The 25,926-nt window shown below is 36.0% G+C and overlaps 1 protein-coding gene across 1 annotated transcript; it reads left to right on the forward strand.

Moving 5' to 3' along the window:
• Window positions 1–24,009, forward strand: LOC144888576 (uncharacterized). The gene is made up of 5 exons (XM_078767003.1): window positions 1–382; window positions 832–1,263; window positions 1,351–1,556; window positions 1,652–1,850; window positions 23,905–24,009. The coding sequence occupies exons 1-5, from the start codon at window positions 266–268 to the stop codon at window positions 24,007–24,009; spliced, it is 1,059 nt and encodes a 352-aa protein (XP_078623129.1). The 5' UTR covers window positions 1–265.
• Window positions 24,010–25,926: the final 1,917 nt, after the last annotated feature.

The following is a 25,926-nucleotide window of genomic DNA, read 5'->3' on the forward strand; positions in this document are numbered from 1 at the left end:
TATAAACTCTCCAGCATTACATTATTTTTAGTTAAGACATTACATCATTTTCTGTTGAAACATTACATCATTTTCTGTTGAAACAGTACATCATTTTCTGTTGAAACATTACATCATTTTCTGTTGAAACATTACATCATTTTCTGTTGAGACATGCCCAGACTTGCCCAAGGGAATTTCCACAGGAAATGACACACCCAGTCTTTCTTATAAAAGGCACTAACCACACAGGCCTTTTCAAACACACTTTCTGCTTCACTTGAGAATGGACTACTATGCTGAAAAGGAGTTGGATAACTTTGACATTCCTTGGAGTCCTACTACCTGTGTGGAGCTCAACCTTCAGATTGATGAACTGGACTCGAACCTCTTATCAATGGAGGTAAGTTTATTTATTTATTTATTTATTTATTTTATTATTATTATTATTATTATTATTTTTTTTTTTTTGGGATATTTTTTTTTTTTTTTTTTTGTATATATTTTTTTTTGTATTTTTTTTTTTTTTTTTTTGTATTTTTTTTTTTTTGTATATATTTTTTTTTTTGTATTTTTTTTTTTTGTTTGTTTTTTTTTTTTTGTATTTTTTTTTTGTATTTTTTTTTTTTGTTTTTTTGTATATTTTTTTGTTGTTGTTTTTTTGTATTTTTTTTTTTGGTATATTTTTTTTTTTTTGTATATATATATATATATTTTTTTTTTTTTTTTTTTTTTTTTTTTTAGATAAGACTCGTGTAAGAGTCAGCAAAGTTTCTTTTAATATTCATAGAGCTTGATTTATATAAATAATAATATTGTATTAAATTAATACGTTGTTATTTTCTCTCACAGGAAATTGTATCTGAGATACAAAATGAAAATACTACTTTTGCCACAACCTGGGGTGAAATGATGATTGATTTGTTTGAAGACCTTTTGAACAACCAAGACCCACAGAACGAGTTCTACCTTGATGACCCAGCCAAAGAGTTATACCTTGGAGACTCACTAAATTTGGGAAAAACAAATTATGAGGTCTGCCTAGATGGTTCTAACTGTGGAGCCTACCTTGGAGACTCACTAAATTTGGGAAAAACAAATTATGAGGTCTGCCTAGATGGTTCTAACTGTGGAGCCTACCTTGGAGACTCACTAAATTTCATAAAATTAGGAAAAGAGTTTTACCTTGGAGACTTTGAAAACTGGTTTCGTTTTGGAGACTCTAGCTGTGTGGAGCTAAACCTTCACCTTGATAAACTCGATTCAAATTTCTCATCAATGAAGGTAATATTTTATTTTAATATACATATAATAATTGTGTATTAAATGTAAAAAATAATTAATTAATACGTTGTTATTTTTCTCTCACAGGAAATTGTATCTGAGATTCAAAATGAAAATACCACTTTTGCCACAACCTGGGGTGAAATGATCGATTTGTTTAAAGACCTTTTGAGCAACCATGACCAAGAGAACGAGTTTTACCTTGATAATCCAACGAAAGAGTTTTACCTTGGAGGCTCTTTGGATTCTAAAGCAATGAACAATGTTCTTTCTTTAATGACGTTTGATTTAAGGTAAGTTCAGTTGATTAATATAATCAATTAAAGTATATGTTATTTCATTCAATATTAGATAAGTAATATATTTCTTTTTTTTACATGTATTTCAGCAATATCAAGAAAGTTCGGGGAAGAAGATGCTGGAAAATACTTTCTTCCCATTTCTACTTTTTCCAACTTGAAAGCCTTGAAAGACAGAATTGGAGGAAGAGGAAAAATATATATATTGAAATACGTATTAAAAAACATTTTAAAAAAATATTGAAATACGTATTAAAAAAAGAAAAGGAAAAAAAAGATTATGCTAGGGTTAGGGTTGGGATTTTGAATGTGAGGGTTAGGGATGGGGTTGGGTTAATGGGTTAGGGATGGGTTGGGTTAGGGTTGGGATTTTGAATGTGAGGGTTAGGGATGGGTTGGGTAAGGGATGGGGATGGGTTAGGGATTGGGTTGGGTTAGGGTTCTGGATGTGAGGTGAATTTTTGAATGAATGTCAAACCTCACAGACTCATTTATCTTATATTATCATTGAATTGTTTTAAAAAAGTTGGGAAAAGATAAATAGAATTGGAAGGTCATACAAAGAGATGGAGTTAAGAACTTTTTTTAATGGTTGATGTAATGGATTCAGTTGTTTTGACTAACAAATATGGTGTTTTAATGTGGGGGTTGGGTTAGGGTTTGTACATTATTATGACCCACTCACACACACACAAAAGTTAAGCCCCAACTAAAAAGTTGTGGGATTCTGTGTTTGGGGTTCACAGATTTAAAAACGTATCCCCATGATACACACAAAAGTTAAGCCCCAACTAAAAAGTTGTGGGATTCTGTGTTTGGGGTTCACAGATTTAAAAACGTGTCCCCGTTATACACACAAAAGTTAAGCCCCAACTAAAAAGTTGTGGGATTCTGTGTTTGGGGTTCACAGATTTAAAAACGTATCCCCATTATACACACAAAAGTTAAGCCCCAACTAAAAAGTTGTGGGATTCTGTGTTTGGGGTTCACAGATTTAAAAACGTATCCCCATTACATTTTTTTATTTATTTATTATTTTCAAGGGTTATCAGCTTTGTTTTTTGTAATTCCTGTGAATAAAATGACCCTAAGATTTCTTCTCCATTTAAATCATATAATTTGTAGGTCCAAGGGACTGTATCCATTACATCAACGATTTTAAATAATTCATTAGTCCATTTTTTTGTATAACCTTTCTCAAAATGGCTTTTCCATCTGTATATTCTTACAATATCACCAACTTTGAACTTCGGTTTTCTCAAATTAATCTCCTTTTCATATTCTAATTTTGTAAATGATTCTGATGGTTTTGATTTTGTTGATGAATGAACGGTATTATTGTAATTATCTACAATACCCTGAATTAAATACACCCATTTTTGAGAACCGAGTTGTGTGAATTTTTTATATAGCCTCTCTTTCAAAGTACGATTAAAACGCTCAATAACAACTGCTTTTCCTTCATTAAAGGTGCTGTATAATTTAATACCCTCCCCCTTAAGAAATTTCATAAATATTTTGTTATAGAACTCTGTTCCCTCATCGGTCCACAGTTTCTTTGGTTTTCTTTTATCCCTATCAAATATTAGCTTAAAGGATAACATTAAAGTATCACCCTTTTTATTTTTTAAAGGAACAACCCAGGCAAATCTACTCCTCAAATCAATAACGGTTAAAGCATACCTGTATCCCCTGTCATTATTCAATTCAATTAAATCAGCGGACCATATGTAGTCAGTGTCTTTGGAATAAACCTTCCTTCTTTTAAACTTGGTGATTATAGGTTTGTGTAATTCTTCAGCCAAAAGCTCCTCAGTCTTGATGACATCATTAGAGCCTAATAGTTTTTTGAGGGTGAATAACCAAGACCAAGTTTCAATTTAGCATTTATCAAATTTCTCACAATAAACCTATCAACTTTCTCTCTCAACGTTGGATTTTGTATCAAAGACAAATTATACAACATTTCTCTGTCGGCTTTATGTTTTTCAGTCAACGTAGTGGTTTTCCCATAAGCAATATCATGCTTCATACACACTTCATCAACCCTATTTGTAGGTTTAGACCAAGGTTTAGGATTGTCAGCCTCATCTAATCTTTTATCCAAGTTTGTTCCTGGGCCACAGAAAGAATACCCTGGAAGGTGTAATTCCCCTGGAATTCCAGTTGTTGTAAATTTGCTACCTGACAAAAACTTTTGTATGTCTCCTCCACTTTTATGAGAGATGAATTGACACTTTTTAGAGCCACACACTTGACATATTCCTTTTTGATAAACTCTATTATTTTTAGCTTTAACATAAGAGATATTTTTAGATTTAGTTTTCTTTTTACATTTGAGACAATAACTCATATTTATTTATGAGAAAAAGTCCTACATAGTGCCAAAACCTTTTTGGTTTTCAACATATACATTTCTATCTTGATTTTTAAAACATAAAGAATCCTTAGAAATGGCTTCACTCTCTCCTCCATTTATTTACAAATAAAACTAACTAAAGTCAATAACACCAACATCATCAACTATATGTTGTATATCTGCGCTCTGAATTCATTATAGCAAATTTAAAAACCAATAAGTTCGGAAGAGTCATTAATTCTTTATTTTCCTCTTCAGTGCGTTGAGATTTATTTATTTGCCGTAATACCTTCAATCTTTCATTAATCTCAGGAATGGTCATATTTTTATATTTTTCCACCCTCTCTCTTTCCTCCCTCTCCTCCTTCTCCTTCTCCTCCTTCTCCTTTTTCTCCCTTTCATCCTTCTCCTTTTTCTCCCTCTCCTCCTTCTCCTTTTTCTCCCTTTCCTCCGTCTCCTTTTTCTCCCTTTCCTCCTTCTCCTTTTTCTCTCTTTCCTCCTTCTCTTCTTCAACTCCTTCCTCATCCCTTGCTACCCTTGAGCTTGAGCCCCAAAGAATATTATACATATACTCATCTGGATTTTGAGATATTCTTGTATCTATAATTATTTTTCTCATAATAGGATACCAATAAGATTTGTTGACGATTTCTAAAAGAGTTTTATATTTCATAACTTTGAGAAGTTCATTTTTATTTAATATTTTAAACAAGTCTCTATTTGTGGGTTTAACAATATCAGTATAAGGCCAGTTTTTTATGACAAAATTCCCATGTATATGCTCCAAATCATAAGGTATGTAATACCGAGCACCCTTTTCTTGTAGGTATCCTTGAATACAAAAATTATAATTCTCTTGTAGTCTTCTTCCTGCCATTTATGTATCAGAAATATATGTGAGATTAATATTATGACAGGTAATACCACCCCATCTTCCCACTACCAAATCGGTTTGTATTCCTCGGCTTTCTATCCTTATCTCATTACCTTCCTTCTTTGTCATGCGAACCATCGCTATACTATCATATATTTTTCTTTTCTTAAAATCACGTATTTGTTGTTTACTAATTGTACTTCCACATAAATCCTTATCTTCACCAAGTGGATAATATTCTTCTTTACGAGACTGATTTAAATCATGTAGGTCTTCTATGTTTATTGAAAAAGACCAATTATACCCTAAATCGGGCATATCATACCCCCATTTATTAATTCGCATATTAACTAAATGTCCTTCTTTATAAAATTCAATTGTAAGCAGGTAGTTAAATTCAATGAGGAAAGGTGTATGGTCAGTATAACCAGGTGTTGTGGTTGTAAATTTTACTTGTTTAACAAAACGTGCTGTTTTCTTTAAAAATATATATTGTGATAAATCACTTAATCTAATTAAGTCATTCGCATCTGTAGGGTTTGGATAATTGATTAATTTATAAGTATTCTTCATATTAATATTTTTACTTACACTATATTTTTGTCGTTCAGCCTGTGCCTTTGTATAATAATTTGATAAATCAATATCCTGAGAGGATTTTCCAAAGATAGAACCATCTTTTCCAACATAAGTCATTTATATTAGATTAAAAATGATATCATAAAAATTTTCATTATTGTTGAGTTGAAATAATACATATAAACATAATTGACCACAACATTTAGAATTAATTTCTTGAACTTGAAATGTTTGATAAACACCATTCTGTAAGAATTGTATTACTTCAACAGGTGGTGGCATACCATAACTATCAAAATAATATTTATCCTGACTATTATGAATACAAACCCAATGAGAACCATTCTGTGTGTCTAAATTCATAATAATATTCTTTGTATTCTTATTTATATGTATTAATTCATCTCTCATACAAATAACCACATTATCAATTTTTAGTGTTTTACAATACTTAGCTAGTTCTATATTTGACGTTGTATTCTTTCCAAATTGTTTAAACCATTTATCCATTTATTTATGAGAAAGATACAATCCATTACCCTGTTTAGTTAGTTTAACACCCGCTTGAGCGATAGAGGAAAGCATATCTCCAACTAACAATCTAGCTTTATCAGGTAGACTTTCAAGTTTTTGAGCAAAATCTACAATTACACCACTTCCACTAATTTGTTTCTCCAACTCCTTGTTATGTCTTTCCAATTCTTTTTGAGCTTTTAGTTGTGCCTTCCTTTCGTTAGCAGTTTTTATCGCTGCTGAAATACCACCAGTCAATGCTCCCGCCGCACTTAAACCAGCAAATAAAGGAATTAGAAATGGGAGAAATCCTCCTCTTGACTCGTCTATTGAATATTTCTTTAACATAGGTTTTGTCATTTTAATTTTAAGTGATCCAGCATCATTTTGTGTTTTCACCTGCTCTCTTGTGAGTAAAACATCAATTCTTACTGCTCCTTTTCTTTGAAATGTATTAACATTAATAATACAAGGCTTTTGATTTTGAATACAAGATGTTAATTTATCAAGATTGATTTGATTAACATATACCCCTACCATTTATTTATGAGAAAAAACCTATGTGATATTAATCATAACACCATTATCTGTATTAATCTGTAATTCTGTTTCCTCCAAAAGCAAACAATAAGCATCAACTTCTTCATTCTCTCCTCTTTCAATGTATAGAGAAGTATCCACTCTATTAGACTTTATAGTTTCCTTTTGAGAACTCAGGTCAATTGCGTAGATTGTATAAAGTTTTTGAAACGCAACCATATCCAAAATAGGTTCATTATTACCATTACTTTCACACACCTTTTGGTAGGACTTGTAGGCTTCCGCATAATCATTTTTTTCCCAATCAATTTCCAATCTATCTCGCGGATAAAATGTTCCATCAAGAGAAACCCGAAGTTGTTTCACCTTAGCATTATCACTCAGCGCATTATTCTTATTAGTACCCTCCTCTCCATCTGGTTTTTAAAAAATGAGCCAGAGGTATCGTGGCTTTCCTTCAAGAACACCCAAATTCCAAGTGTAGGTAGTGTGTTCCAGTTTAACGTGTTGACATCTTCTTTTAAGGTATGATACATTTAGCGGTTTCTTTGAGTTAAGTCTTCTATTTAACATCTCTTCCGTTTTAAGATTAGGAGTATATTCACTGATATACCAACACAAATCATTAATAACAAATTTATTATTTTCTCCAAAAGCATTTTCATCCCCAAAAAGCAACCTATTTACATTATCATTCCTTTGTAGTTGAAATCTAATTTTAAGGCCATACAAAACTTTATCATAATCACAAAATCCAAATATACCTTTCAGAGGTACTGCTACCGTAAAACTATTCTCTGCTTTTGTATCATCATTATACATTGACTTCCTTTGACTATAACCAGGGTCAGCATTTGTTCCCGTTGACATATCAGGAATAAAACCTTCAACAGCTCCCTTACCCATTCTATCACTAAACGAATATAGTGTAAATTTCATCATTTCAGATATAGCAGAGACATAATCAACCGCTTCAACCTCTTGTGTTCCAATATACAGGCGGACACTATCAAACATTTTCCAGAAGAAATCATTTACGAGTGTAGCATTAGTATTATTCGCAGCCTTAGTGAATTTAAATTTACACAGCAAGAAACTATCAGCTATATTCAAGTAAGTTTGTTGATTATTTATTTCAAAACTTTTTGTTCCGTTTGAATTCCAGTCTGTTCCTGTTATAGCATTTACCTTAAAATAGTCTTCCTTTTTAGTAGAGTTTGAAATGATAATCGTATCATCCAAATCATAGATACTATCAATCGCTTCCATACTTGTATTTATATAGCATTAAAATCGTTGAAACCCTGACCCAAGTATTTTAATGATTTTTTGTCGTTCTTGTGAAGATAGTTGAGTTTTACCTTTTTTAATTTCTTTGATTGCTTGTAATTTATGAGACTCCTTTTGAGCATCTTTTATACTCTTTATAGCACCCGCAACTGAGCCCACGGCTGAAGCAGTTGAACCAATTAGGTCTTTATGTTTAAGGATGGTTGAACCAATACCCATTAGAGTATCAATTATCCCATCTCCTTTATTTCTAAATTGATGTCCCACACCCCGTTGTCTCTTTGGTTTATAGTATCCTCTCCCAAGAAACATACCTTCACCCTTATAGTATGGTGAAAGGAACATCCCATCCCCTGTAATTATTTTATATTTTCCCAACTCGTGTTTTCTCACAATAACCATTATTTATTTATTGAAAAACTTCACGTAGGTGAATTCTGATGGATATAATTTCATCATTAAAGGATATCATACGATTATCTTGGTCGGTTATCCTAAAATTTACTCTGTATATGGTTTTTCCTGACACAGGTAAATAGACAAGATTTTTTGGTTCCATATTAAATTTATAACCAATCGGGGTTGAGTATGCGCTGAATGAAAATATTGTATTTGTTCTTATTCCATCGTTATAAGCACCATCAATCAAATCACAATGAATTAATACTGAATTTATACCAGAGGATATTTGAATGACATTATCACTGTAAAACGTCCCGTTAGTTTCAATCTTTTTAGAAGAGAACCCCAATAGCTCTCTGAACGAATTTTCAATCGTGAAATCAACTTTATAATTATTTTTAAGTTTAATAGTTGATTTTGAAGTGTGTTTTTGAATATCTATTACAATATTTTTTGGTTCATCACCTTTTTCTTTCATAAGGCGAGAGACTTCTGAAGATATTTGAGAAATCTCGTAAGCACCGGGTGAAACGGTTATAGTTTTATATCCACTTCCTGGATTATAACTAAACTTGTTGTTTTTCTCTGTGATATTAAAAAGGGTATTGTAAGTCTCCATTGACAACAAAGAAGCCTCATATTCTTTTTTGGGGTCAAGTTGTAGTGGGTAAGGGAATGAAGCTGTGTAATCACTCGTTGTGAAATTAAAACTAAGAATTGTGCTTCTCATCTTATTTAATATCTAATAAAATATCTTTGTATTGACATTTATTAATTATTTTCATATTCATCAACTGATCTAAAATGGCGGATGCTTCATTAAAACAATTGTTGTTTCCAGCCTTCTTACTACCTAACAACAATAATAACCTATTAACTAATTGTGATGGGTCATTTGGAAGAAAACTAACACCCGAACCAAGCTTACTTAAAGCATCAATAATATGTTTCTCCTTCTCATTCTTCTTACTTTTACCAGCAACAGAAACTCCATAATCAAGTGCGTTTAGCAACTCAATATACTCTCTATCTTCCTCTCTTTCCATATCAAGCGGTTCATCAAAATAAGGTGAATTAGAATGTCCATCTTTTGTTAGAAGAAACATTAATCTTGGGGTTAATTCAACATTTGGTTGGTCAGAACTTAAGAACACCAATTTATCATTAAATATCAATAACTTTTCTTTCACAAGATGGAACTGTGCTGGTTCTTCTGTTGGAATGAGACCTGCTCTGGTTTTTGAACCCTTCAAATATTCATTGTTTTGAAGAGCTTCTACAATATAATTGGAAAGTTTATTTACCTTCTCAAGATGCCGAAATAATCCTTCATCATCATATTCTAATTCTCCAAGTTCTTGCTCTGTCATTTGACTAAAATCTTTGAGCATTTGAAATTTTTTTGGAGTAAATTCTACCGTGGGAACTGTAGGTGAAATCGTTTGTTGAGTTTTTAAAAGTGGTTTAAAAAATTTCTCTTGTTTTCTTTCAAAGGCTTCTTCACCAGTTAGTTTCTGTCTCCTTTTCTTCTTTATGTCTTCCTGTTGCTTTACAACTTTTGAAACCAACTCTTGATGTTCTTTAAACTTTCTTACTCTTTCTTCGGTATTCATTTTCTGTATTTATTTATTGAAAAATATCATTTAGTATCTCATCTTGTTTCACAACAATATATTTATATTTTCCGATCGTGTGTTTCATATTATTTTCAAATTCCTTCTTACTACGTAATGTAGAACAATTATCTCTCCAAAAATTATTTGTATCTATTGAATTTAACTTAAATAAAATAAAAGTATTAGCATTGTTTCTTATTGAGCGCCGAGGGAGTTGAAAATATGACTGACTAAGATAAATACAATTACAAGAAGAATGTCTCCCTCTTGTATAGTAGCTATCCATTACTGTTTGGTTTCTCTCATTAACACAATCATCAAAGATAACGAGGTTCTTTTTTGATTTATCTAAATCTTGAGGTGAAGGTATATCATCCGTATTATCACTGAGAATACAAGTTATGGGTTTTAGTTTTGATTTTGATTTCTGTGTATCACAAAATAATTGTATTATATCATCAATATTATAATCATTTAGTTTGTTTTGAAGTTTAAATAAACCGATAATGTCTTCCTTTTTAAGACCCGCATTAAAACCCTGTGAGAGTAGTTGATACTCAGGTTGAAAACTTGACTTTGTAAAAATTATTAAATTATCATAATCTAAAAAATTAGGACTAAGGAGCATCTTTAAAAGTAAACAGGTTTTTCCACATCCGCTTGAACCGACTATTAGACATCTCAATGAATTTGGAAGATTTTTATGGTTATTAAATTTTATCTTATTTTCCCAAACGGGTAAAAAATCATTCATTTATATATTTGGAAAACAAGTCATCCAACTTTTTTTGAGTTTTTTGAGAAACTCTATATTTTATCCTGAGTTCAGGTTTAATTTCAAAATAATCCATTATTTTGTTTATATAGTATCTTGTATTAACATTTCCATTAAAATTATTTTGAATAATAAATATCATTAAACCCTTATACATTTCCTCAATACAAATAGTCTCTTCCCTTGTAAGAAATGGTGTATTATCACCATAATACTTAACATTCATCTCTCTTATTAATCTTGTAAAGTAATTCATTTTTGGTTCTAATTTAAAAGAGTTATATATTTTTCTATATTTTTTGTTATCATTAATTAGAAGATAATCACAGAAAATACATTGTTTATATGCTTCTGATTCTGTATTAAGCCCCACTCTACCACAAGCCAGACAATTCTCTAATTTATCATATGGAGAGTCTGGAAATTCTAAATATCCTTCAGAATTTATCATATTTATAAAGTAAAATTATACTTAAAACAAAGTGTCTTTTTTAGAGGCTTTTTTAAAGATGAAACTGTGCTTAAAGTAAAACACCTTTGAGCTTTTCAACTCGTTTTATGTATATAACTTTACTTAAACTAAACGCAAATTTATTAGCTAATAAATACAATGTTTCAAAACACAAAAGACAAATTTCAATCAATCTCTACTTCGGTGGAAGATATAGAAAAATATGTCAAAGATGTTAAATTGAACAAAGATAAATATGGAAATTTTTGGATTAAACCCATAATGGAGAATAACATGTGTCCTTTTATTAAATTTACGGGACAAGCTATGTTAATTAATAACTCTATTAAAGTAAATTTGACAAAAGTTTCTCCACTACTACTAACAATTTACTCAAAGCTTGAAAAGGTCATTGATAAAGAAGCTTTGAAAATGAATGATAAGACCATCAACGATTCTAGAGGAAACATTTGTATATTCTTTAATAGACCCAAAGATGTGGGTGAAATTAATAATATGAATATTAGTGGTGAACTATCATTCCGTACTCTGATTTATTAGAGATTATTTGAAAATAACATTTAATGTAGAAAATATTGTGGTTATTAGTTCTAATGAAAGAAAACATATAGATATTGATGGAAGTTTAATGGTATGTAAATGAGTGATATTAACAGTCAATACTCTGAGAGTTATTATACTGAGAGTCTAGGATCTGAAGATAGTTATGATACTAATAGTTTGTGTTCAAATGATAGTTATGAGAGTAGCTTTATTGATGACTCAGATAGTGAAATTGAAATTGATGAACTAGAGTATCTAAACTTTCTGGCTAATACATAGACGCTTTACTTTAAGTAAAGTTATATACATAAAACGAGTTGAAAAGCTCAAAGGTGTTTTACTTTAAGTAAAGCTATATACATAAAACGAGTTGAAAAGCTCAAAGGTGTTTTACTTTAAGTAAAGTTATATACATAAAACGAGTTGAAAAGCTCAAAGGTGTTTTACTTTAAGTAAAGTTATATACATAAAACGAGTTGAAAAGCTCAAAGGTGTTTTACTTTAAGCACAGTTTCATCTTTTAAAAAGCCTCTAAAAAAGACACTTTGTTTTAAGTATAATTTTACTATATAAATAAATATGATCAAAGCAACGTATTGTGATGTTTGTGAACAAGAATATAAACACTACAAAAGACACCTTAAAACTAACAAACACACATTTAATCTACTTCACCTACTATCTCCTATTCAGAAGGAAACAAAACACTGTTCTGCATGTAATAAAAATATCCTCAAGAAAGGCTTCGAAATACATCTTAAAACAATTCTACATTTATCAAATTTTATCACAACTAAAAACTCTGATGGCGCATTCAAAGAACATATTAAAATAAGAGTCTTTAACTTCAAACCTCCTGAACCAGAGTCTATAGTTGATGCTGTAGAAATAGTTAAACCTGCTGTTCAAACGTTGATTGAAAAAACACTAAAAGAAATGAAACCACTTAAATTTTATATGGGAGTAAAATTAGAAATGACAAAGGACGAAGGAGTTATAGATACACCATACATGAGAACTGAGCCACACTTTATATCTTCATATCAAGATTTTAAAACATCAGGAGTCTATGATGAACTTATTAAACAAGAGCAAGATGTGGATAATTCAATCGTAGGAAGTGGATTCAATATAGGAAAAATTATTTACATAGACATTCATATTCTTAAATCAGATCCTCTAAAAGCTTCTTCCTACATTGATTTACCCAGTGTTATCAAAAATAGAAAAGCAGTTATCAATATCAAAAATAAAGACAATAAATGTTTTCTCTGGTCTATTCTAGCACACTTACATCCTCCACATTTTCATGATGAAAGAGTATCTCATTATAAAAAATATGAGAATACATTAAATACGAAAGATCTAAAGTTTCCGATGGCTTTAAATGATATTCCTAAATTTGAAAAGATAAATAATTTATCAGTTAATGTTTATGGTCTAACAGAAACAAACAGCATTCAGGTTTTAAAGCTTTCTGACAATTGTAAACAAACTCATATTAATCTTCTATATTTTAATTCAGAGGAAAATTCACATTATACATACATTAAAGATATTGCTAAATTAATAAAACCACAAGTATGTAAAAGAACAAATAAAATATATATTTGTTTGCGTTGTCTTAACTTCTTCCATACACAAGAAAGATTAGATAAACATTCAAATTATTGTGGTGAACATAAATCAACGGTAATCAATATGCCTAAAGAAGGCTCAAATATCACATTCAAAGATGAAAAGAAAAAGATCAAACATCCATTTGTTATATATGCTGATTATGAAAGTATTCTAGAAAAAATAGATACTGCTTCTCCAGATCCAAAAGATTCATACACAAATAAATATCAAAAACATACTCCTTGCGGTTTTTGTTATTATATCAAATCATCCGTTGGTGATAAATATAACAAGTTAGAGGAGTATAGAGGCTCAAATACCCCAGATGAGTTTGTGAAACGACTAGAAAAAGACTGTGTCCGATTAACCAAGATAATGAGAGAAACTAATAAACCAATGTCCTTGACGAGTGAACAGAAAAGGGAATTTAGAAAAAACAATGTTTGTCATATTTGTGAGGAAAAAATTGGTGAAGGTCTAAAGGTTAGAGATCATTGTCATCTCACTGGTAAATATAGAGGTCCAGCTCATCAAAGTTGTAATATTAATTATCAACTCCCCTCTTTCATTCCTGTCTTTCTTCATAACAATGCTCATTATGATACGCATCTATTTATTAATGAACTTTCAAAGACATCTGGACACATTTCAGCAATTCCTAACACAGATCAGAAATACATTTCATTCACAAAAACAATTCACACATCTCCTATTACTCATATCAGATTTCTTGATACATTTAAATTCATGGCAAGTCCATTGGCTAACTTGGTTCAAAATCTAAAAGAGTTTCCATGTCTTTCAGAGTATTTTTCAGATAAAGATTTTCTAACACAAAAGGGAATTTACCCCTATGACTATATGGACTCATTTGAGAGATTCAATGAAACACAACTTCCTTTAAAAGAAAATTTCGATAACAAATTAAACAACAGTCATATATCTGATAAAGATTATGTACACGCACAAAATGTTTGGGAAAAATATAACATCAAGAATCTTGGTGAGTATCACGATTTGTATCTCAAAACTGATGTGCTTTTATTGGCCGATGTATTTGAAGCCTTTAGATCTGTTTGTCGCACTGGATATGGATTGGATCCTGCTCACTACTACACAGCACCTGGATTGGCTTGGAGCGCGATGTTGAAAATGACAAAACAAGATTTGGATTTGATAACCGATGTCGATATGCTTTTGATGATTGAAAAGGCAAAAAGAGGTGGAATTTCACACGTATGCTCGAGCAGATACGCAAAAGCAAATAACAAATATCTTCCAAATTATGATTCAACGAAAGAGAGTTCTTACTTGATGTACTATGACGCAAACAACTTGTATGGCTGGGCAATGTCTCAAGCTCTTCCTTATGGGAAACTAAGATGGGTAAAGGAAAAAGACTACACAAAGGTTTTACAAGATGTATGTATCTCTACACAAAAACAATTGGATGATTCAAAGGTTGGTTATTATTTTGAGGTCGATTTAAAATATCCTGAAGAACTTCATATCAAACATAAAGATCTTCCATTTGCTTGTGAGAAAGAAAGTCCAAAGAAAGAATGGTTGAGTGATTATCAACGATCGTTTGATATAGGTGAATCAACAGAAAAATTACTTACTACATTATATAACAAGAAAAATTATGTACTACACCAAAGAAATTTGCGACAATATTTATCAAAAGGTCTAAGAGTAGAGAAGATCCACAGGGTTCTAAAGTTCAATCAAAGTCATTGGTTAAAGGGGTACATTGATTTTAATACACAAAGAAGAACAGAGTCAAAAACAGATTTTGAGAAAGACTTTTATAAATTGATGAATAATGCGGTCTTTGGTAAGACCATGGAGAATGTGAGGAAAAGACAAAATATCAGACTAGCAACATCTTGGGAACAAGCATCAAAATTAATTAATAGACCGAGTTTTACTAGAGCTGAGGTCTTTACTGAGAACTTTTGTGCGATCCATTTGGTTAAAGAGAGTATTGAAATGGACAAACCTATTTACATTGGAACATCAATTCTTGACTTGTCAAAGTCATTAATGTATGATTACTTTTATATTAATCTAAAATCAAAGTATAAGGATAATGTGTCATTGTTGTATATGGATACTGATAGTTTTATTTTGAAAATTAATACTGATGATGTTTATTCAGACATGAAAAAGGACATTAATATCTATGATACAAGTAATTACAGTCCAGAGAGTGAGTTGTTCTCTTCTAAAAATAAAAAGGTGATTGGAAAGTTCAAGGATGAATTGGGAGGAAATGTTATGAGTGAATTTGTGGGATTGAGGTCGAAGGCTTATGCTTATAAATACATTGTGAATAACGTTGAAAAGACTGATAAGAAGTTAAAAGGTATAAAGAAAAATGTCATTAAAGAAACAATAAACTTTAAGGATTATTATAACTGTTTAACAACAAAGAAAGAAGAGTTTAGAAAGATTAATGGAATAAGAAGTTATAAACATCAATTATATTCAGAAGAGGTGAATAAGAAAGCATTGGGGGCTTTTGATGATAAGAGGTTTATTTTAGAAAATGGAATTGATAGTCTCCCTTATGGTTATATAAGTATATAAGTGATAAGATATATAAGTGATAAGATATATAAGTGATAAGATATAAGTGATAAGATATATGTGATAAGATATATAAGTGATAAGATATATATATAAGTGATAAGATATATATATATAAGTGATAAGTTAAAAAGGGGGGTTAGGGATTTTAACAGGCTACCGCCACCTTTTTTACTATTATATAAATGATAGAACCAAGTATCAACCAGACTAAAGAGTGGAGGTGTAATCAACCTTGGTATATAAATGGAAAACATAACGAATGTGAAAAATATCAGATTCAAGAGGTTGAGAGAATCACTGGTCAGAAGGTTCTCAAGACGGATAAACGTATTCATTTGTTAAGTGGGGTAATGGAGGGCGGGAAGAAAAATATATTAGAGTGGAGTGAGAACTTTAATGGTTATCAATCGGATAATAAATATTATAATTTTAAAATGGTATGTGGGAGAGGAGGAGGTCAAACAAGAACCCTCCGTGAAACATACCACTTTATACTTTCACAACAAAAGGTTAAGGAACCTGTATACTTTATAAATATACTTGATGGGGATGAGTTATATAGGAGAATGGAACTCTTAAAAAAGTTAGAAAGAGATAATATATTTATAGGCTCATTAGTAGAGTGGTCTAAGGAACTACATTAAGGGGCTAGTGGGGGGAATAGGGTAAAAATTACATGGAAGTGAGAATGATCATAGGTTCATAAGGCTAGAAGGATTATAGGTTCATAAAGGAAGAAAATCATAGGTTCATAAGGCGAGAAGGATCATAGGTTCATAAGGTGAGAAGGATTATAGGTTCATAGAGGGAGAAATAGAGGTGTTTATGATTTTTGTTAAAGACAGGGGGGTAAATGACATTAGATAGGGATTTCCCATGTTAAACGGAGGTGTCCCAGAAGCAACATTTATCATCTACTACTGTATGTGGAATTCTCTCATGTAGAGTTTAAACCCACATCGTTTGAACTTTGGCCAAGGTCATTATTTACTTTTAAGACGTTCATTTACAAATCAAAAATAAGATACTTCGTTTTGGGTCGTCCTTTCCGCATATCTCGTGGGATTGTGAGTTAGAAAGACGACCGTGATGGCGGGGAGGGGGTTGGCATTCTCTCAAGCAGGTATTCAATACATGTCCTTTTAAAAGGTCTTTGTCTGAGGTCATTGTTTTTAACTGTGTGTTTTATTTCGTAAAGTTGCGATCGGTGCAGCCGTTTTTGCGGTACCTGGGAAAATAACGTTATGCGGGAGTCCAAACCTGGAAATGCTGGAGACCAAAGCTGAAATTGGAAAAACAACACAGCCTATTTTACTCCAGGGGGTCCCAGGATTACCCACCCAAAATATCGTTGCGATCGGTTCAGCCGTTTTTGCGGTACCTGGGAAGGGACGGACAGACGGACAGACGGACATTTGCTGAATTATAAGATTAAAAACCACGTTGTCAAATAAAAAAATCATTTTAAAAATCGGATTTTGTGGACCTTTGGCACATAAGACCTTGGCACATCTTTAAAGGTCATTTGGTGCCTTTGGCACATTTCGCACATTTGGCACCAACATCATGTCAAAAAAAAATCAGATTTTGTGGACCTTTGGCACATCTTTAAAGGTCCTTTGGCAACTTTGGCACAAACATCATAGCAAAAAAAAAATCCGATTTTGTGGACCTTTAAAGATATCATGAGAAAAGTTTATTTCTTTAAATTCATTCAATACCCCCACTCACACAACGTGCATCCATGTCAAAAATGGGGGCTGGAGGACATCTTGTAGGTGGGATGTGGGACGTGGGGGCGTATGGTGAAGTAGGTGCCCCTGCAATGTATAGTTAGTTTTATTATCGATTTCCTACACCATGAAGATCCATCTTGAAAGCATGAAATGTGCTGAATGAAGAATGTTGAATCTTTGGCACAGTAGTCGGTGATTGTTGAAAGGATTTTTCTCATCCCATCTGGCTTTGTTTCTGTCGTTCGTGGTGACTGTTCCATTGTAATTTCAAATGGCTGTCCTCTTTGCTGTATTTCTGCGGGTGTTTTTTCTGTAAAATTAGATGTCACACACATGTTAATCATGTAAAATGACATTAAAATTACACGTTAATCATATAAAATTACATGTCATGCACATGTTAATCATGCAAAATTACATGCCACACACATGTTAATCATGTAAAATTACATTAAAATTACACTTGTTAGTCATGTAAAATTACATTAATTAAAATTAAACGTTAATCATGTAAAATTGCATGTCACACACATGTTAATCATGTAAAATTACAATTTTTTTTTTTTTGTTTTTTTTTTTTGTATACAAGATCGAGGCTCGTGAAAGAGCGAACATTAATCACACAGAAAGACAAACAGACACACAAAACAAATAACATCGGGAGCGGTAGACAAGATGGGGAGAGAGGGGGAAGGACACAAACACAACATTTGAGAGCAGGGACCGAGAGACATGGAGACATCGAGAGAACTGTGGGAGGGAGAGGGCTTTGGGGGGGAGGCATGGGAAGGGGGGGGGGAGGCATGGGAAGGGGGGGGGGGGTGGGAGAGGTATAAAACATATGGACACTGCCAAGACTTCCAGGAAAGAAGTTGGAATTTCAAACAAGGTGGATCTGGGGTGAATTAGTGGGGGTAGAAAAGATCAAGGCTTTGGATGGGGGAAGATAAGAGATGGTGGTGAACAGCTGTTTTGAAGACCTGGAGGGAGGAGTGTGATTGAAGTGAGTGTGGGAGTTTGTTCCAGAGGCGGGAGAAAAGAGGAATGAAAGAGTGAAGGTGAGCAGAGAGCCGAGATTTCGGCAGTTTAACCATCAGAGGGTGGCTGGCAGATCTTGTGCGACCTGTAGGAATATTTGGGGGACAGAGCACAGAGAGAGCTGGGGGAGCAAGGCCGGAGAGGAGTCGGTAGAAGACAGAAAGACCACCTACCTGCCTGCGGTGAGTGAGTGAAAGGCCCTCAGAGATAGCTTCATCGCGGGAGATTCCAATGATTCTGAAAGCTTTGGATTCAACAGCGTGAAGCCGAGCCAGGTGTGAGGCAGGAGCACCAGCCCATAGGGGAGAACAGTATTCCATTGAGCTGCGGATGAAAGCCTTGTATGTGGTGAGGAGCTCAGGTGTGCCTAGGAAGGACTTCGCACGACGGAGGATGCCCAGTCGGCGACTGGCTTTGGAGGCCAGCTTGGAAATGTGGTTTTCCCAAGAAAGATCATGGCAGATGGTGAGACCCAAAAGCTTGAGCGACAGAACTTCTTGGAGAGGATTGTTGAGAAAGTAGATGGGAGGGTTGTCCAGTCGATCTTTTCGGAGAGACATAGTAAGAGTGTGAGATTTGGCAGGATTGAAAGACATGTTCCACATGTTTGACCAGTCTGTGATTTTGTCCAGGTCTTCAGAGAGTGAGGAGGCTGCAGACTGCCGATCTGAGGGAAGAGGAATGGAGCGGCAGAGAGTGGAATCATCAGCAAAGAGATACAGAGGATTTTCCAGAGAGTCGGAGAGATCATTGATAAAGACCAGAAAAAGCACAGGGCCCAGCACACTGCCTTGGGGAACTCCAGCCTGAACGGGAAGGGGAGATGAGAGAAATCCATTCAGGGCCACACGTTGACTACGACCAGAGAGGAAGTCCGCAAGCCATGCATGGAGATTTCCATGGATACCATAGGAGGAGAGTTTGGTGAGCAGAGCTGGGTGCCAGACCGTATCGAAGGCACGTGATATGTCAAGGGAGACAGCTCTGATTTCCTGTTTGGCATTGAGGACCTCCATCCATTGTTGAGACAGCAGAAGCAGCATGTCCAGAGTAGAGTGACCTGGTCTGAAACCAAATTGATGATCAGAGATCAAGCCATTGGAGAAGAGGAAAGATTTCATATCCGAAGCAATGATGGATTCCATGACTTTGCTGATAATTGGGAGCAGGCTGATTGGTCTGTAGTTGCAAGGATCTGTTTTTGCACCTTTTTTGTGTAAAGCGGTAATGTTTGCTGATTTCCAGGATGCTGGCAGATGACCTTGAGCAAAAGATAGGGTGAAAAGAACAGAGAGAGGGTGAGATAGAGCGGTAGAGCAGGATTTTAGGACCCGTGGGCTGATGCCATCTGGTCCAGTTGCAGAATCAGAGTCGAGGTTTGACAAAAACTCCTCCACCTTGTCAGGAGAGAAGGTCACAGAGTCCAGGAGCAGTTTGGTTCGACTGGGAAAGGTGGGAACAGAGAGAGATGGGTTTGGGACTAAGGATTTTGAGGCAAACACAGAGTTGAGGCATTCGGCTTTGTCACGTGCGATGTCAACTGTGTGGCCATTTGAGGTAAGGGAGGGGATGGAGGGGGAACAAACACCAGAAACGGATTTGACCAGACGCCACCAGGATTTGGAGGAAGGAGACAGGTTTGAGAGTTCATTCTTGAGTGAGGAGAGATAGTGCTTCCTGGCACTCCTGAGGGTAGACACACACTTGTTCCGAGCTTGGTGGAAGGAACTGAGATTTCCTTCAGTTGGATTAGCCTTCCAAGAGGCAAAGGCAAGTTGTTTCAGGGCAACTGCCTCACCACAAGATTCAGTGTACCATGGACGGGAGGAAGGGTAAGACAACTGAAGGCGAGATGGGATAAATCTGTGCATGAGAGAGATCAGTTTGCTTTGGAAGAATTCCCAGGAAGAATTGATGTCAGAGGCAGTGGAGATGGGAGACCAATCCAGACGATTGATGGCTGCTTGAAGACCGTCCCAGTCGGCCTGAGTGAAATGCCAGACTCGTCGACGCTGAGGAGGCTCTCTGAGAATGGCCAGAGAGATGTCCACTTTGACAAGCACATGATCAGAAGAACCGATTGGAGCAGAAGAAGAGCAGCAGACATTAGCAGGGAAGTTAGTCATAACCAAGTCTAGAAGAGAAGATACTCCATTGGCTGAGATCCGGGTCGGGAAATTGACAGATTGTGTCAATCCCAGTGAGTCACAGAAGTCCTTTGCTGAGGTGCCATGACTGGTGAGAGAGGAACCCACACCCAACCAGGTGGCATGATGACAACTGAAGTCACCACATATGAGGAAGAGAGAGTTGGGATGAGTGGATAGAAGTTGGTCCATGTTGTCAGACAGTGAAATGTAGATGGAGTCATCACTGTTTGGGGGACGGTACAGAACACATATGAACAAAAGGTGGGAGCGGAGAGGAAGCCGTAGCCAGAGGTACTCCTGGGGGTGAGGAGGAGAGAGGGCAGTGCAAGGAGAGTGAGGAAGAGAGTTTTTGATAAAGATAGCCACCCCACCACCAGGCTGAGGCTCAGGTCTATCATACCGGAGGAGGGAGTAACCAGGAAGAGATATTAAGGAATCAGAGACATCTTGAAGGAGGAAAGTCTCTGTTAAGCAGATCAAGTCTGGATTGTCAGAAGCAACCTGTATGGAGAGATCAGTCAGGTTTGAGCGAAGGCCCCGGATGTTTGAGGTCCATACCGTTAATGAAGAGAGAGGGGGAGCATCGGGTACAGGACAGGGGAGGGAAGGAGTAGGGTAAGATGAAGGATGAGAGGGGGAGGTAGGGAGAGCAGTTGTTAGTGTGTCAGCGATTGCAGAAGAGTTCCAAGAAAGGGAAGGATGAGGAGGATGAAAGGTTTGAAGGTGAAGGGATGAGGCACAGTGAGGGGTTGTTTGAGGGGGGGCAGAGGAAAGAAGAAGGTTGGGGGGGGGTGGAAGTATGAGATAGAAGGGAGACGAAGTGGGGAGGAGGCAGCTTTGAGGAGGAGGGGAGAGGAGGGAGAATTGGAGAGGAATGGTATGGGGGGAGATTTGAATGGGAGGGGTTGGGGGGGAGTTTTGAAGGGGAGGAGTGAGGGGGGAGTTTAGGAGGGGAGGGTAAGGGGGAGTTCAGGAGTGGAAGGGCAAGGGGGGAGTTCAGGAGTGGAGGGGTAGGGGGGGAGTTTAAGAGTGGTGGGGCAAGGGGGGAGTTTAGGAGTGTAGGTGCAAGGGGAGGGATTTGGATGGGAGGGGCAAGAGGGGAGTTTAGAAAGTGGATGATTAATGAAAGACGAACATTGAAAACAAATTGGGTTTGTTGTGATTTTCAAGTTAGCAATCCAGTTCAGAATGATGGAGGAGGGATGGAATGAATGTGAATTTAGACCATGTAGTGAGGGAGACGTATAAGATATTGAATTTCTTTTTTTTGAGGTGGAATGAGTTGGAGAGGAAATTGAGAAAAGCCTTTTAAATAGGAAGAAAAACAGCGTGTTGTAAAATACCACTGAGTAAAACACTGAAGGGGAAAGGTTATACATATTTAAATAATATTTAAACAGAACCGTGAACAATCTTATGTGCACAAAAATACCAACGGGGGGAGAGCCGAGAGGGACCACCACGAGTCACGTGAAGGGCAAACGGTGGATGGCAAGGAGTTAATGGGGGCGGGGCGAACAGCACACCTGGACAGAAAATACAGGATGAGTCAACAGTACACGTGGAGAAAGGAAAATAAATGTTTTTTTTTTTGTTTGTTTTTTTTGGTTTTTGGGGAAGGGGGGGGGGGAGGTGGGGATTTAGAACGTTAGACAGAGTATTATGTTCGGGGTAGAAGGGAAAAAAACTAAGAGCCAAGCAAAACACGATTAAGACAACAAACACCGATGGGGGTACAACTACAAGGCCGCACACGAGGAGCAGAACACGATTAAATAATTACAAGTTACAGGAAATTCAAACCAAAAGTAACTATAATCAAAACAATAACGCATGGACGATAAAATAACGAGTTGAAATTTGACAATCTATCTGGGGAAATGGGGGAGAAACACGTGGTCGAAGAACGAACGAACGAACGAATAAGAATGAATAAACGAATGAGAACAGAGAAGGAAATGTTTTTTTTGGGGATTTTTTTGAGTTGTGATTTACACAAGGAAGAGGGCTATGGGGTGAAAAGATTGGGAAAACAGAGAACGAAAGTTATTGGATCACAAAAACACGGACCGCTGAGAGAAAAACAAAGCCTCAAGGTTGTACAGTGTTCACTGTACAACTACAAGGCCTCAAAACACGACCCGAATTAACACGATTTTCAATACAGGTATGAAAGATTTGCACCGAAAATCTTCGTCGGGAGACAATATATACACCATAAAATAAATAGTTATAACGAAAATACAAATGGGAACAATTACTTAACTTCGATTTCGATGGATAGCATGGAGAGCTGAGAATAAACAATAATTTAAATTGCACATATTAATCATTATGTAAAATTGTATTAATTAAAATTATACATGTATGTTAATCATCATGTAAAATCATAACATTTGTCATGCAGTCTGACTCCTCATTACCATTAATCAGATGAGGCTCTACAAATGCAGGTTTATATCCAATATTGCAGTGAGCAAATGAAAAGCCCTTGAAGGTTCTTCAACGTTTCAATAGGGAAATGTTCGTAAACAATTAATTTTGTTGTGCTTGTGTTTGGAGATCTTTCCTCCATTAACATATGTTTGTGGTTTGCTGTTAAAAGCATGCATTCAATGAATTATTTCTGCAGTCAAACACTGACTGCACATTATCTGTACTTGTGAGGAAAATTGAGACTCTGCTGTTGAAGACTCTCCCGGAAATCAGACAGCCTTGGGATGATGGATTTTTTCAACATTCCCTATCAGCTTGGCGAACGCTGACAATTAGAAATGTACCGTTTGCCTGTAGGTCTATGTATTCATCTGGGTAGCCCCCAGCTGGTTTGTCGCCCTCCCTCCCCGTGCTCCTCCCCCATTGGTATGATACCTCTCTCCCCCTCCCCCCTTGGTGTCAGCCCATTTTTGGTATGTCTTTCAGGAAGATAACGCAAGTTGTTTCAGAGCAAATGCCTCGCCACAGGATTCAGTGTAACATGGGCGGGAAGAAGGGGAGGATAATTGAAGACTAGAAGGGATGAAAGAGAGAGAGAGAGAGAGAGAGAGAGAGAGAGAGAGAGAGAGAGAGAGAGAGAAAGAGAAAGAGAAAGAGAAAGAGAAAGAGAAAGAGAAAAAAAAAAGAAGAAGAAAGAAAGAAAGAAAAACAGAGCAGGTTTCTGTGGAAGAACTTCCAGGCCGAGTTAACATCAGGGGCACTAAATATGGAAGAACAGTCCTGAAGAGTGATGGTTACTTGCAGTCCCTGGCAATCTGCTTGAGTAAAATGTCAGACTCGCCGGTGTTGAAGCATCTCTTGGAGAAAATCCAGAGAGATGTTTACTTTCGTAAGCGCATGATCACATGAACCAATTGGGGCAGAGGAAGAACAGGAAACATTTGCAGAAAAGTTCGTCATCACCAAATCCAGAAGGGAGAATTTGCAATTGGGAGAAATCCATGTTGGAAAGTTCACATATTGAGTCAGTACCATGGAGTCACAGAAGTCCATTCTATGAAGTGTCCTTTGCTGAATTGCCATTAAGGAGTCGGAGCAGATCTGCGGGAGGAAAGATTCTGTTAAACAGACTAGTTAGATACCCGTGCTATGCACGGGTGGGAGGCCAGAAGCAAACAGGCAATGCAGATATGGCGAATGCTAAAGCATGAAACCAATAAATTCCACATTCCTGTAGCACCTTCAGTCGCACATCAGACATGGTCAGCAAGTTCGTGAAGGACTTCCATGAAAAACGTACCCGTTCGCAAACAAACGGGTACGTTCACGTATAGAAACATCGATCGTGGGTCCGTGGCGAATCTGCATATGGCGATCCGCGAAGTTCACGTTTAGAAAGTAGAAACCATCATGGCATGTCGTCATTCATTTGAACTCGATATCTCTTTTTTCATTCCAAACAACATAACTCCGATCACAAATTAATCACAAACTAAACTTTTAACAACATTGTTAATGTTTCCTTCATTGTAAAAACTACCAAGTCAACAGTTAAAAGGATTTTGAGCCGATAGGTGTTACGGCCTTGGCAAGATCGATGGAGACAGCGATCTTTTAGCATATAAACCGCCCAAATAGCTATGTGGAATTCTCTCATAAAGAGATTAAACCCACGTCGTTTGAACTTTGGCAGAGGTCATTATTTACTTTTAATGATGTTTATATTCGAATCAAAAAGAAGATAATTGGTTTTGGGTCATCCTTTCCGCATATCTCGTGGGATTGTGAGTTGGAGAGAGATGACCGACCGTGATGGCAGGGAGAGGGTTGGCATTCTCTGAAGCAGGGATTCAACCCATGTCCTTATAAAATGTCTTTGTCCGAGGTCACCGAGTCCGATCGGTGCAGCCGATCGGTGCAGCCATGCAGCAATGGGTCAGCCGTTTGTGCGGTACCTGGGAAAATAACGTTATGCGGGAGTCCAAACCTGAAAATGCTGTAGGCCAAAGCTGAAATTGGAAAAACAATATACCCTATTTTACTCCAGGAGATCCCAGGATTACCCACCCAAAATATCGTTGCGATCGGTTCAGTCGTTTTTGCGGTACCTTCGAACGGACCGACAGACAGACAGACAGACGGATGGACATTTGGTGAATTATAGTAAGATGATGTCTGGTTTATCGGCAGCGGCCTGGATTGAGAGATCTGTCAGTTTAGACCGGAGACCTTGGATGCTTGAGGTCCACAGAGTTAGAGATAGGGGGAGGAGGCATTGGAAGGGGCAGAATTGTAGGTAGGCTTTGTGGGGTGAATGGGGTGCAGGGGAAGGTTTGAGTGTGTGGGTACAGAGGAAGGGTTGAGTGTGTGGGTACAGGGGAAAGTTTGAATGTGTGGGTGCTGAGGAAAGTTTGAATATGTGGGTGCAGGGCAAGGTTTGAGTGTGTGGGTGCAGGGGAAGGTTTGAGTGTGTGTGTACAGGGGAAGGTTTGAATGTGTGGGTGTGGGGGAAGGTTTGAATGTGTGGATACAGGAGAAGGTTTTAGAGTGTATGTACAGGGGAAGGTTTGAGTGTGTGGTGTGGGTGCGGGGTGTTTGGAATAATTTTCAATTTTGTTTAATTCGTAGACAGACTAAAATGTTATCTTACTTCTCTCGGCGCTTGTGTGATCGAGATGAATTCAGAGCCAAGGCACTGTTATACTGAAGGTTCGTGTTCTGATTCATGTTCAAAATACAACATTCAATTGAAATAAAGTTGTTCCTCGATCATAAACTGATGTTTGTGGACAGACAGACAGACAGACAGACAAACTCAACCAATTG

This window comes from Myxine glutinosa, chromosome 13, assembly GCF_964187855.1.
Source record: "Myxine glutinosa chromosome 13, kmMyxGlut1.1, whole genome shotgun sequence".
NCBI classification, from domain to species: domain Eukaryota; kingdom Metazoa; phylum Chordata; class Myxini; order Myxiniformes; family Myxinidae; genus Myxine; species Myxine glutinosa.

What these genes read in the sequence shown, in the direction of transcription:
- LOC144888576 (XM_078767003.1), top strand. Translation starts at nt 266, where the DNA reads ATGGACTACTATGCTGAAAAGGAGTTGGATAACTTTGACATTCCTTGG. An exon ending in TTAATGACGTTTGATTTAAG is followed by an intron (nt 1,557 to 1,651) that starts GTAAGTTCAGTT and finishes CATGTATTTCAG; the next exon opens with CAATATCAAGAAAGTTCGGG. An exon ending in AAAAAAAAGATTATGCTAGG is followed by an intron (nt 1,851 to 23,904) that starts GTTAGGGTTGGG and finishes GGTTACTTGCAG; the next exon opens with TCCCTGGCAATCTGCTTGAG.